Raw genomic sequence first — 13,076 nt, 5'->3', positions numbered from 1 at the left:
TCGGATCGCAGCCTTGAATTGGCCAGTCGGATTGAGTTGGGCGGCGGTGGCTTTGATGCGAATGGGTTTCCTTCAGGGTTTCCTTTAGGGTTGCTTCGAATCCTCTGAGTTAGCCTTCAGGGTTTGCTGCGCCTTCTCTCTATCTCCCGTCTTCGTTTCCTTTCTGTCCCTTTTCCTGAATGAAGCTTGGCTATTTATAATGCTCCTTTTGTGACCTAATGGGCTTAGAATGAAGCCCAGAATTTTCTGATATCCGCAAGCTTTGCTAGGCGAGCGGTATAGCGAGGGGTTCGCTAGGCGAAGGATTTGCTCGCCTAGCGAGCAAGCCAGTTTGGGCCATTTTCTGGATTTGGCCATCTATGAGCTGGGTCTTTGTTCTTTTGAGATCAATGCCTTGCAAAATAAGTTAGGGTGTCTTAAAAATGCCTTGTAGTACCAACGGGCAAATTTTGGGGTATGACAGTTGCCCCTGTTCAATATTCTTGAACCGAGAGGGTTAGAATGGTATGCACGCCATTCGTGGTCTGGAGGTGAAAGATTATTGAACATTAGAATGCCCCAAAATTTTGCACTTGTTAATGGAGATGGGCTTAAAGATGCCATCCAGGTAGCTTGATGATGAAGGATCTGTTGGGGATAAAGGATCAGAATGGATCATACACTAGATCGGATCTGAATTGCAGAATGACCCATCTATTAGGCTGGTGACTTCGCTGAGGATGAAAGGTCAGAATGGATCGTATGCTAGATCGTATCTGAATTGCAGAATGAGCCGTGCGTTAGGCTGTATCTGAAGAAGGTAGAATCAGAATGGATCGGACGCTAGATCGTATCTGAGTTGAAGATCCAACTGGGTCGTATGTTAGACCGTATTGGAGTTGCAGAATGAGCCGTACGTTAGGCTGTATCTGAAGAAGAAAGTAGTCGTACGTTAGACTACACCTCGGAATGTACCGTACGCTAGGCAGTATCTGAGGATTTGAAGATCCAAATGGGTCGTACGTTAGATCGTATCTGAATTGAAGATCCAAATGGGTCGTACGTTAGACCGTATTGGAGTTGCAGAATGAGCTGTACGTTAGGCTGTATCTGAAGAAGAAAGTAGTCGTACGCTAGACTACACCCCGGAATGTACCGTACGCTAGGCAGTATCTGAGGATTTGAAGATCCAAATGGGTCGTACGTTAGACCGTATTGGAGTTGTTGAAGACCAGAATGGATCGTACGTTAGATCGCATCTGAGCTGAAGGGGCCATATGTTGAGCTGAATCAGAATGAACCGTACGCTAGGCTAAATCTGATAGTATTTGTATATGTTGTATTTGCAATGAACATCTGGGGTGGGCCTTAGAGATGCCACCATTGGGAGGATGTCAGAATGACTGTTGACATGGAGCATATCTGAAAGATGTAGTCGAATCCTGAATGTAATTGATAAAGATGTCCGTCTGAATGGATCTTTTATTTTGACTATATCGGGAGGATAATTAATCTGAAAAATAAAGTTAGCTTCATGCCATGTCATGATGCATGAGATGTTTTATGCTTCTGAGACTAAATGCGAACAATGTATGCATGCATATGATGCGAAATGATGCATGAATGGATTATGTGTCTGAAACTTTTGCCGGGGAAAAATAAATCCCCATATTCTGGTTGGAGATATTTGTATCGATGACCCTTTCTTAACTGGGGGTACTTGATTTCTGTCCGATGGTGGAAACACTCAACAGAGTCTGGCTGGGGGTGGAAGAGATGATCAATTTATCTGGGGAATAATCGGCTTTACTGGGGAATAGAATTGGCAACGGATTCATTGGAAAGCATGGTCAGACCTTATCCTTGATCCCGAAGTCTTGTAGTAATCGTTATTTCTATTTTAGGCATGCATTTTTGGTAAACATCGATCATATTCAAATGCATATATTAATTCGAATTAAATCAATGGACGTTTACACAAACAAAACAGAAAAAGTAAAACAAAAGCATCGTTTTGGAAATAAAATTATATTGATTTTGAAAGAGGGCCTATAAACAGGCAATTTGAGCACAAGGAGACAGAAATCCTAGTAAGAGGAAATCGTCGAGACAACAAAGGAAAGCTATGAAGAAAAAGTCCTATTGATTTTAATTCTGCCACTGTCATTATGTCTTCGAGTATCTCATCTCCTACTGTCGGATAGAAGTGATTGGCTTGTTCAGTCCCTTGAGCTTGGATGAAGCTGTCAGAGAACGGGGCATAGTCGTACGCTTTAATCCCTAATTTTTGCCTGGACCGCCCTTTCAGGTTTTCAGTCCACCAGGATACCCTTTTTTTTGCCCAAGCCGCCTTTTCAGGTTTTTGACTTGCCGGGTGTACATTTTTATATGTTTATCCCTAATTTTTGCCCGAACCCTTTTGGTTCGCCGGGATGCCCTTACTTTTGCCTAGGCACGTCGACCTAGCGGGTCTCTTTTATGCGTAGTATTTTTTGACTATGTCTGCGTTCACGGGATGCGGGAGGTCTTCGTCATCCATTGTAGCAAGTATCATGGCTCCACCAGAGAATACCTTCTTAACTACAAATGGCCCTTCGTATGTGGGAGTCCATTTGCCTCTGGGATCACCTTGTGGTAGAATGATACGCTTGATCACCAAGTCGCCAATTTGATACACCTGTCTCTTGACCTTTTTGTTAAATGCTTGGGTCATGCGCTTCTGATATATCTGCCCATGACAAACAGCCGCAAGTCTCTTCTCATCAATCAAATTTATCTGATCGAGTCGAGTCTGAATCCATTCGTCTTCATCTAATCCTGCCTCTTTCATGATTCTTAGAGAGGGAACCTGAACTTCCACTGGTAAGACGGCTTCCATTCCGTAGACCAAAGAGAACGGAGTTGCCCCTGTCGAAGTGCGCACTGAAGTGCGATAACCGTGAAGAGCAAACGGTAACATCTCATGCCAATCTTTGTATGTTACTGTCATCTTTTGTATAATCTTCTTAATATTCTTATTAGCCGCTTCTACGGCGCCATTCATCTTTGGCCGGTACGGAGAAGAGTTATGGTGTTTTATGTTGAATTGCGTGCAGAGTTCAGTAATCATCTTGTTGTTCAAATTAGTACCATTGTCAGTGATAATTCTTTCAGGGATGCCGTACCGACAAATGAGACTATTCTTGATGAATCGTGCCACCACATTCTTGGTGACGGAAGCAAATGAGGCTGCCTCTACCCACTTTGTAAAGTAATCAATAGCAACAAGGATGAAACGATGTCCATTAGAAGCAGTAGGTTTAATCTCTCCAATCATATCAATGCCCCACATTGCAAAGGGCCAAGGTGCTGTCAACACGTTCAATGGAGCAGGAGGCACATGTACTTTATCCGCATAGACCTGGCACTTGTGACAAGTTCTGGAGTGATGGTGGCAATCAGCTTCCATGGTAGACCAATAATACCCTGATCTCAGAATCTTCTTGGCCATTGTATGTCCACTAGAATGAGTCCCAAAAATACCGTCATGCATGTCTTCCATAATCTTTTCTGCTTCCTTTTTATCCATACAGCGAAGCAGAGTCGAATCATGATTACGTTTGTATAATACTCCATTACTCAAAAAGAATTTAGCGGAGAACTTCCTCAGAAATTTTCTGTCATTGATGGATGCCCCTTCAGGGCATTCCTGAGCTTCTAAATATCTTTTTACTTCGTGGAACTAAGGTTTCTCTTCTACTTCATCAGCATTAAGTTCATAACAGTATGCTGGCTCATCTAATCGTTTAATGGTGATCATGGGAGCTTCATTGTCCCATCTGACTCTGAACATAGATGACATGGTAGCCAATGCGTCTGCCAATTGATTCTCTTCTCGTGGAAGGCCTAGCGAATACTCGCTTAGCGATGTGCTAGCGAGCGACTGCGGGTTTTGAATTTCAGAACAGTACGACCTCAACCTGCTGCATGGCTTATGGCATCCAATACATAATTACATGGTTCAGCATTCACAATATTCAGGCACACTTAAATTCACATGCAAAACCTTAAATATGTTTATGAATTCAATTATAATATCACATGCAAATTAAGAACACAAAGTGGTAATAGTAACGCGAACCTGTTTGCAATCGGATCGCAGCCTTGAATTGGCCAGTCGGATTGAGTTGGGCGGCGGTGGCTTTGATGCGAATGGGTTTCCTTCAGGGTTTCCTTTAGGGTTGCTTCGAATCCTCTGAGTTAGCCTTCAGGGTTTGCTGCGCCTTCTCTCTATCTCCCGTCTTCGTTTCCTTTCTGTCCCTTTTCCTGAATGAAGCTTGGTTATTTATAATGCTCCTTTTGTGACCTAATGGGCTTAGAATGAAGCCCAGAATTTTCTGATATCCGCAAGCTTCGCTAAGCGAGCGGTATAGCGAGGGGTTCGCTAGGCGAAGGATTTGCTCGCCTAGCGAGCAAGCCAGTTTGGGCCATTTTCTGGATTTGGCCATCTATGAGCTGGGTCTTTGTTCTTTTGAGATCAATGCCTTGCAAAATAAGTTGGGGTGTCTTAAAAATGCCTTGTAGTACCAACGGGCAAATTTTGGGGTATGACAACATTGTTTTACCCAAAACAGATGAGGAGTGGACGCATACCACACATCGAACGGATTTATAAATCTACATTCGGAAAAGCGTCATTTATCTCTACTCAACAATCGTGGCCGAAACATTGTTTTGCATCACCTTAAGACAATATATCTTTTATTTATGAAAAAGGTTTTCGATTAATCGCACGGCGGAGAGAAAAGAGTTTGATCGGTTGGATGTATTTTGAGTGATGGCGAGAACTTGGATGAGCGAGATATACATCTCGAATCCTAGTCTCAGGAGTGCATGGTATACACCATGTTCCATTTTCAACTTTATTGAAAGAGGTTAAGATAGGAATTAAGTATTTTGGAATTTGATTGAGAAAGGGTTTGAAGAAACTGCATTGGCAATTTTAGACGATGGCGAGAGCTAAGATAGGCGAGGCATACATCTCGAATCTTAATCTCAGGAGTGCACGGTATACACCATGTTCCATTTCCATTTTTATTGAAAGAAGTTAAGATAGGAATTAGGTATTTTGAGTTTTGTTGTGAAAAATGACTTGACACTAGATCAAGTATTGATGGATGCTTTAAGAGAAATTTGAATGAGTGTTTGAGAAGACAAAGTGGATAAATTTGGATGATGGCGAGAGCTAGGATTGGCGAGATATACATCTCGAATCCTAGTCTCAGGAGTGCGTGGTATACACCACGTTCCACTTCCATCTTTATTGAAAAGGTCTTAATTATGAATTAATATTTTTTGAGTTTTTGATTATGAAAAATGGCTTGACGTTGGATCAAGTATTTGATGAAGTTTTTTTGAAATGGGATGGAATAGGAGGGAGAAATGAGTTGATTTGTTTATTGAGAAAATACTCGACGTTGGATCGAGTCATATTTTTGTATTTTTTGAAATTGTTGATTTTATTCTTGTGTTAGTAGCTAACTAAAGAGTCAAACAAATAAATAAATAAACAGTACAAGATTATTACACATCGGAGGAGTGGGGTACATCTTGTTAAATGGGGATTCAAAAATCATGAAATAATTAAATCGGGCCCAAACAACAAATAATGCAATGCATGAGTGTAGGTGCAAGAGAACCGGCTCATTGTAAGAAAGCCCAAGAGTAAGCCATGTGAAAATAACACAACAAGTTATATTTACAAGACACTTAAAAATTAAATCGAAAAAAGGATAAAATCGGGATTTGCACGGATGGAAATTGAGGAACACACAAAACCTAAATAATGTGCTCAAAGCCGGTTTGCGCATGCTCACAATAATTGAAATGTCATATGCGATTAATCGAAACGCGGCGAAATACTATAAATATATCGATAAAAATAATCATGGATAAACAACATGGGAATTGTTGGATCCGTAAATTAAAATCGATGTTTAAATAATAATAAACCAAATCAAAGAAAAATGCTAAAATCAGCAAGTGTTGGAGAAATGAGAATGAAAAAGGATTTAAAGTGCATTAAAAGACTAAAACTAAAAAAAATAACAAAAAAAATATGTGCCAAGGATTGAACCCAGCAAGTGTTGGAGAAATGAGAATGAAAAAAGATTTAAAGTGCATTAAAAGACTAAAACTAAAAAAAATAACTAAAAAAATATGTGCCAAGGATTGAACCCACGACCATCTAATAGAGTGCCAAGAGTCTTTACCACCCAGCCATGACCGTCCACTTACCAGAGTAACGAAAACAATAATACATGAAATGAGGGTTTAAGTCACACAAAAGGAACGAAATTATAATGGGCATAGCGACCTGAGCCTGGATAAGTTTGACTCGTTTGAAATCGAGGCCAACAGAAAAAGTATAACAAATTAGGTAAAGAACAAACCCTAAACTTGATTTGTTTGACCCACCGTCTCCTTCTTTCCCGAATCAAAATTCCCTCCCCTTTTCAGAACAACAAGAATGGTCGTGACCCAACACATAAACCGACAGAAGCATCACAAAACAAACCCCGAGATTCTCGCCTCCGATTTCAATCATAAAGCGCGAATGATATAAAGGGTGATACTGGTGATGGATTTTCGAACAACGACAACAAACAGCGGTAAACAATCGAATGTATCATGCATAAAGAGAAAGAGATAACCTGTGAAACCGTGGACGCGACAACGATTTGGTCGATTTGGTCTCCCTTCGAACCGCCTCCGCCTCCTTTTCTTCGTAGCGGTGGCTTCAGGTAATCTAACTCGATTAAGTTTGATGTACTGTGCAAAAGGATATTGTGAGATTGATGAAAAATTTCGTAGCCGCCGCTCCAATTTTTTCTCAAATTTTTCCGTCCCCCCACTGATTCACTTTTTTTCTCTATTTATCTCTCCTGATTAGGGTTTCAAAGGTGTATTTGGTGTTCAAAGGAGCATCCTGCAAAATCCTCTTTCATGTGCTTAGTTTGGATCGGCCTGTTTTAATGCTAAAACCGAAAATGGTATTCTGAACTTAGCTTTCTCTTTGAATTTTGTCCTAATGCCAATTTGGGATATTTTTTGTAATTTCTACAGTTTTGACTAATGGCCATGTTTTTTTTACTGCAGTGAAAACGATGAAGACATGGATCACAACTTCCCCAAGAATCTCATCCGACACACCGTTAAAATTGTTATCGAGAAACCAACAGTTCTTCATATTAGCATTATCCTGAACTGAACTGGAAGCTTAAACGGCGGTGGCGGTAGAGTGAATGATGAAGAGATGAGGAAGCCCTTATCTGCTACTACACTTGAATGATGATGTCGAACTATTTGCTCTATGAATGTCAAGAGCCATTTGACAGAGTTTCTCTGCTTCATTAAATTGCAAAGTTTGAACATTAGCTTCAGCCGGATACCGACAAGTTTCGCCATGTCTTGGGTTTGGTACTCCTAAAACACAACATTCTGAGACATTTGGATGCTCTACTATTACTGATATCATTATTTCTAACAGACGGGCTGCCTCTTAGTTTGAACGGTAATCCACTCGAGGAAATATCAGATGATTTTACAGGAGATAGAGTTGCACCAGATGCAACTACCCCTTGCTGTTGTTGAATACCAGGTGGATTTCCCCAAGATACAACACTGTGGACATTGGCAGGTAAGCTTTCCGTATTTTTACTTTTTGCTTGAAGGTGTAGGCCATCATGTTGAAAACCACAAACTTCGGCACAAATGACATCTGCCTCCTCGAAAATACAGCACATATTCAACTCATCTAAAGCTGTCCTTCGTCTCTGTACACCATCAGGCATATTCATAGCAGAAAACATGAGATAAGCATTTTGACTGTAGTTAATATCCAATCTCCAACGCTCCTGAGCAACCTCAACAACACGCCCAATAACAATGTCGCCAACCTCTGGTTTGTACCTTGAGCGCAATGCACAGACATAAACAAGCTTGTTAACACGCTCGACAATTCCACAGAGCGTGGCAACAACTTCTCCGTCTAGATCGGCGGTTCCATGTTCCTTGAGTACGCCGTCTTCGTGGTTGACGGGAATGGAATCTGCTATGGTCACGGAAGCATCACAATTCACCTTGGAAGATAGAGATTCCAATTGTTCTAAAGCTTTATGTAGATGGAGCTTTTGAGTTTGACTCAATTGTAACTGAATTCCTCCGGTTTTTTTAATGTTTCAGGATGTTCCTGTGCTACAAACGCCTCAGCGAGCTTCTGCACAGTTTCGACGTCGTAAGCTGGACTCAAATATATTCAGAGCCGGAACCCATGTGCCGAGAAGAATTTCAGTGTGGAGATTGTTAAGGTAGATCAGCTTTGACAATGCTCTCATCAACGGTTCATTATCCTGCATATGACCAGCTATATCAACGAGCACCACATCCGAACCATTACGAGAAGCTTCCTGAATGGCTCTTTTTTTTTTTTTTTTTTGCAACAGCTTATAGCGAAAATGCAACATGTACAAAGGTATACGGAAATCATACTTAAATATTATGTCTTTTTGTAACTTCAATGAGTTTTCTTGTAACACAGATATTTAAGCATGTTTTGTCTTGCAATATACAACATTGTCCTTGTGCTGCAGGTTTGAAGATTTAAAATCAGAACCACAGAGATTATCATATAAGCGGGGTAACAGCTGACCAGGTCGAGAATACACGGTCCACTTCTTCGAGCCAAAAAATTTGGCAGACAAATACACAGTAATCATCAAAGTGACGGGCCAAACCTTGAGAGTTAGGTGGTGTTAAGTACAGATTGGCATCTACTGAAGGTTGGCCAAACATAAGTGCTAATGTATCAGCAATAGCAGCAATACCCGGATACCGAAATTCCATACCACGCTGAGCAACTGTATAACCATCTTTATAAGCTTGCTCATACTTTAAGACATCTTCAGTAGTTAAATACAGAGGTTCCTTAAGGCAGTCCGGATGAAAGTCCTGAAGGTAATGTGTCTCTTTTCTCAATTCTTTTTATTTTGATGTTCTGTTAACGATTTCTTCTTCTTCTTACCATCTTTGTTTCTGTTCCTGTTTCTCTGCTATAATCTATCAAGTCTTTCATACTATTTACCACTTTTGATATTTGTAGGCACCGCACATATCTCTTTGTGTATCCTAAATCATTAACCAATGGAACTTCCAAGGCTTTTGCCAACTGACGGGCTGATGCAACAAACAAATTGCAATTATTTTGCAACTCTGGAATGGATAGATTGGGTGCTGCATTTTGTGTACATGCCTGATATTTTTGAGCAACTGCTTCAAGCTGACTAACCTGAGGAATTAACAATCTTCTGGGGATGAGCTCTTCATGATGCCGAGCACAAAATTTCCAAGAACATATCTTCAGGTCTGTGTTGTTGCTGATACATGTAATGTGTCAGCCGCCTAGCACACATCCCAGGTTCATATGCTGGTTTCACAGGAGACCTTATGGGCATATTCTGCTGTTGAAACTGTTGCGGTAGCTGGGACCGTTGCTGTTGAGGTATTGACTTTAAGAGTTACTGCTGCTGATGTTGCAAAAGTCTCTGCTGTTGCAAAAGATTCATCTGTGCAGCAGTAGCCTGAGAGGTTTGCCTTGACATGTGGATGAGTTGTTGTTGGGTTTTTAAATGGTTATATTATATGCTGCCAACTTGCTTTTTGTTGTTGTGAGTTTTGAAATTTAAACTTGTCATTCTTTATTGGTTTCAGGTGATACCGTAACTGCAAGCACTTCATTCTGGGTAACGGCGGCTGAAAAGTGGTTGAGCTTGTTACTGGTTCTTCCAGAATTCTGGACTGTTGAAGATTGGTTCAAGGAGTGAGCTTGGTGTGAAATTCCAACCGGAACGGAAAGATTGCGGCATTGTTGGAGGACTTGGATTTGAAATTAGATTGGAATTGGGATTAGAGGTGAATTATGGTTATATCTTGGTTGTGATTTTTTCTTTTTTCTTTTTGATGACATTTGGGAATTGGTTGTAATGTAGAAGTTAACTGTAGGATATGGATGTGATGCATTGTTATGCTTGAATGTTAAATGAAAATGTATGTATGCAAATGAACTTTAGGCCAAGCACCCAAGTAAATAAAAAGAAAAATGAAAGAAATTCAGGACCAAAATCGGGGTATGACACCATGGCTTTATGGCGTCCGCCACGACACCATAACACGTCAGCCCCTTCATTAAAGCTCATGGCGACCGTCATCTTCCTTCAGTAACAGAATGTGTGGAAGTGGGTTGGACTCACTCCTTCCCACTTCCCTACTTTTCATCAACTACCTTGGAACATGAATGGGGAAGTTTCACAGTGATGTAACTCTATATAAGACACCATTGTACCTAGTTTTCGACATTCAGAGATAGAGGTGAAGCGTTATCGGTTTAGTTTGAGCATAAATCATACTTTCAAGTGATAATCACTCGATTGAGCGATTACCACGAACTAGTTTTAGGATTTGCTTGTATTCCTGGATCAAAAATATTATTGTTTTAATTGAAGATTATTCCAGTTTAGTTTTTACTTCCAGTCTCACATTTATTTTCCCGTATTTATAGGTTCTTTATTATATTGCTTTATTATTATTATTGTTATCATATTCTATAAGTGTTTAAGCATGATGTTTTCAATTGCAATTACTATATATGTTTAAGTTGTTTTCAATTAAGTTCAGGTCTAGCTAAACCGCTTTGAGTCTAGTTTATGAGGACAGTCGTTTCTGACGGACTCGGTAATGAAATTGATTTAAGGAATTTATTAAATTCTGTTTTGGTCTTTATTTCTAAGTTAAAGTTAATATAATTTGTCAGGAGAGTGATGATCAAGTAAGGTTCGAGTCGACACTACGAGAGCATGGGGGTCGAACCAGATAGTAGGAATGGGGCATCGATCCTAAAGAGAGTGAGAGTGTTTTAGGCATCGATTAGGATTTGTTTAGTTTTCAAAATGTGTTTCTTAATTAAAATGGGCGAGCGACAGAAAATTCTCATGGTTAGGGAGCATGGTTTTATTCAATAGCGCAAGAGTGTGAGGTTTAGTCTTTAAACTGATGTTTTCTATTGAACACGATTTAACCGTAAGTTTGAGTTAATCTATTGCAGAGTCCCCGAGGTGCGCGGATTCCACATTCTGGTCTCTCTCTCCTTATTATCATATTTTCTAAATTAACTTTAGTTTCAATTTTTATTCGTTTAGTCAAGGAAAATATTCACCTTAGCTTTATATAGCACTGATAGATAACATTGGTTTGATTATTAGTCCAGGTGGGTTCAATATCTTTTAAAACTATTCGATAGATTGTGCGCTTGTAGTTAGTAATCCGACAGACTTATATAGTCACGCAATTAACTTACAAGCAACAACAAACCCTATGTTATTCAATGCCTCTTCCTAACACTACCAAATGACTTTTTATTTAGATCTTCCTCCTAAACATGAGAACATACTCACTTTCTTCTCTGCCACAAAACTAGTTACAGGGGCAGTGATACTTTGGAATGAACATGGTGAAAAGAATGATTATAATACTCTGAACCATTAGCCTACCCATCCATATATTATCCCACCGTATCCCTAGCCCCATTACAACCTTAAAAAACCTTAAAAAGTGTGTGTAATGTGTATTTGGTAATTGAAAGAGAGCTTATGCAAGCCTATGGTATGGTAATGTATATTGTGAATTTTGAGTGTATATGGATTCACACTTGAGAGAACTGGGAAAGTATAAATATGGATGACAGGAGAAATAGTGTTATAAAGTGTTGGTGTGACAGCTCATTTGATCTTGATGATCAGGCCAAACTGAAGGTAGGAATGAAAGAGAATCGTAGAAGATCTCAGAGGTATGTGTTTACAAATGTATTGTATTCACTACGCCAAATAAGGGAAAAGAGGGCGCTTTTTTTGGCCTATAACAGTGCTTTAAAGCGCCCTCTAATCTGGCGCTGGCATAGGTAAAGACAGCGCTTTTTTTCGTGGTGAAAGCGCTCTTTAAGCCCTTTAAGGGCCACTTTAGAGGGCGCTTTTTAAAGAAAGCGCCCTCTAAAGTGGAAACTTTTGAGGGTTTAGAGGGCGCTTTTACTGGAAAGCGCCCTCTAAAGTGGAAACTTTTAAGGGTTTAGAGGGCGCTTTTACTGGAAAGCGCCCTCTAAAGTGGAAATTTAAAGGGTTTAGAGGGCGCTTATTTTGGAAAGCGCCCTCTAAAGTGGGTGGTTATTTAATTTTTTTTTAAAAAGCGCTATATTTGTTTATTTATTTTAGACAACCTGTATATTGAAGTAGTACACCCAAAACTGTATAATTTGAAGCCCTTTTTCACACATTGCATTCAACAAGCCTTATATACAACAATCCATACATATACAACAATCCACTGATATATAATCGTTTAACTTCTAAAGATTCTAAATATACAACCAATTCATAACTTAAAAAGAAATAAAACTAAGTAGCAAAAGCATCTCTGAGATGTATGTTTTTTTTGCTAGCCGCAGTCTTCTTAGCAACAACCTCTTTTTGTTCAATATCAATAGCATGAACCTAAAATATCATAAAATTAGTTAGGTGAAGTATAAGATCAAGAATTAACATTTTTTATGCATAAATATCATATAATTGTGTTTATACCTTTTTTTTATGCAACTGACTCGATTTGCTGCGTAATCCCCTTATATTTTTGGTCCCTTATCTTTTGAAGATAAAATTGATATTTGTTTAGATGGACATGTTCCATTGTCGTAGAGGGATACTTTCAAATATCCAGCATCATCATCTACGCGAATGAGGCTTGACGACAATGGAACATCTCCATCTAAACAAATATCAATTGATACTTTCAAGTATCCCTTGCCCCTTGCACGAATGATTGACTTCATAATAGCCATTTTACCTGTAATAAAGAAAACAATTAAAATCAGATGACAAATATAAAAACAATTAAAATCATAAAAGCCATTTTACCTGTAATAAAGAAAACAATTAAAATCATTTGACCTGTACCTTTTTCACTAAGTTCTCTTTCTTTTCTTGGTTGGAATATGTTCTACATGTCTCTTAACAACA

General features: G+C 39.4%; 1 protein-coding gene across 1 annotated transcript; it reads right to left on the bottom strand.

Moving 5' to 3' along the window:
- Positions 1-7,616: 7,616 nt before the first annotated feature.
- Positions 7,617-8,292, bottom strand: LOC127081788 (exosome complex component RRP4 homolog; the record flags this gene model as incomplete). Its single annotated transcript, XM_051022004.1, has 2 exons — positions 8,289-8,292; positions 7,617-8,179 (listed from the first exon to the last, which is right to left on the bottom strand). Coding segments are annotated over exons 1-2 (567 nt in total), but the record flags the coding sequence as incomplete, so codon positions are not given.
- Between the last annotated feature and the right edge of the window lie 4,784 nt (positions 8,293-13,076).

This window comes from Lathyrus oleraceus, chromosome 5, assembly GCF_024323335.1.
Source record: "Lathyrus oleraceus cultivar Zhongwan6 chromosome 5, CAAS_Psat_ZW6_1.0, whole genome shotgun sequence".
In the NCBI taxonomy this organism is placed as follows: Eukaryota; Viridiplantae; Streptophyta; class Magnoliopsida; order Fabales; family Fabaceae; genus Lathyrus; species Lathyrus oleraceus.
Note: the sequence above shows the minus strand (reverse complement) of the source record. Positions and strands in the feature narration are given on the sequence as shown.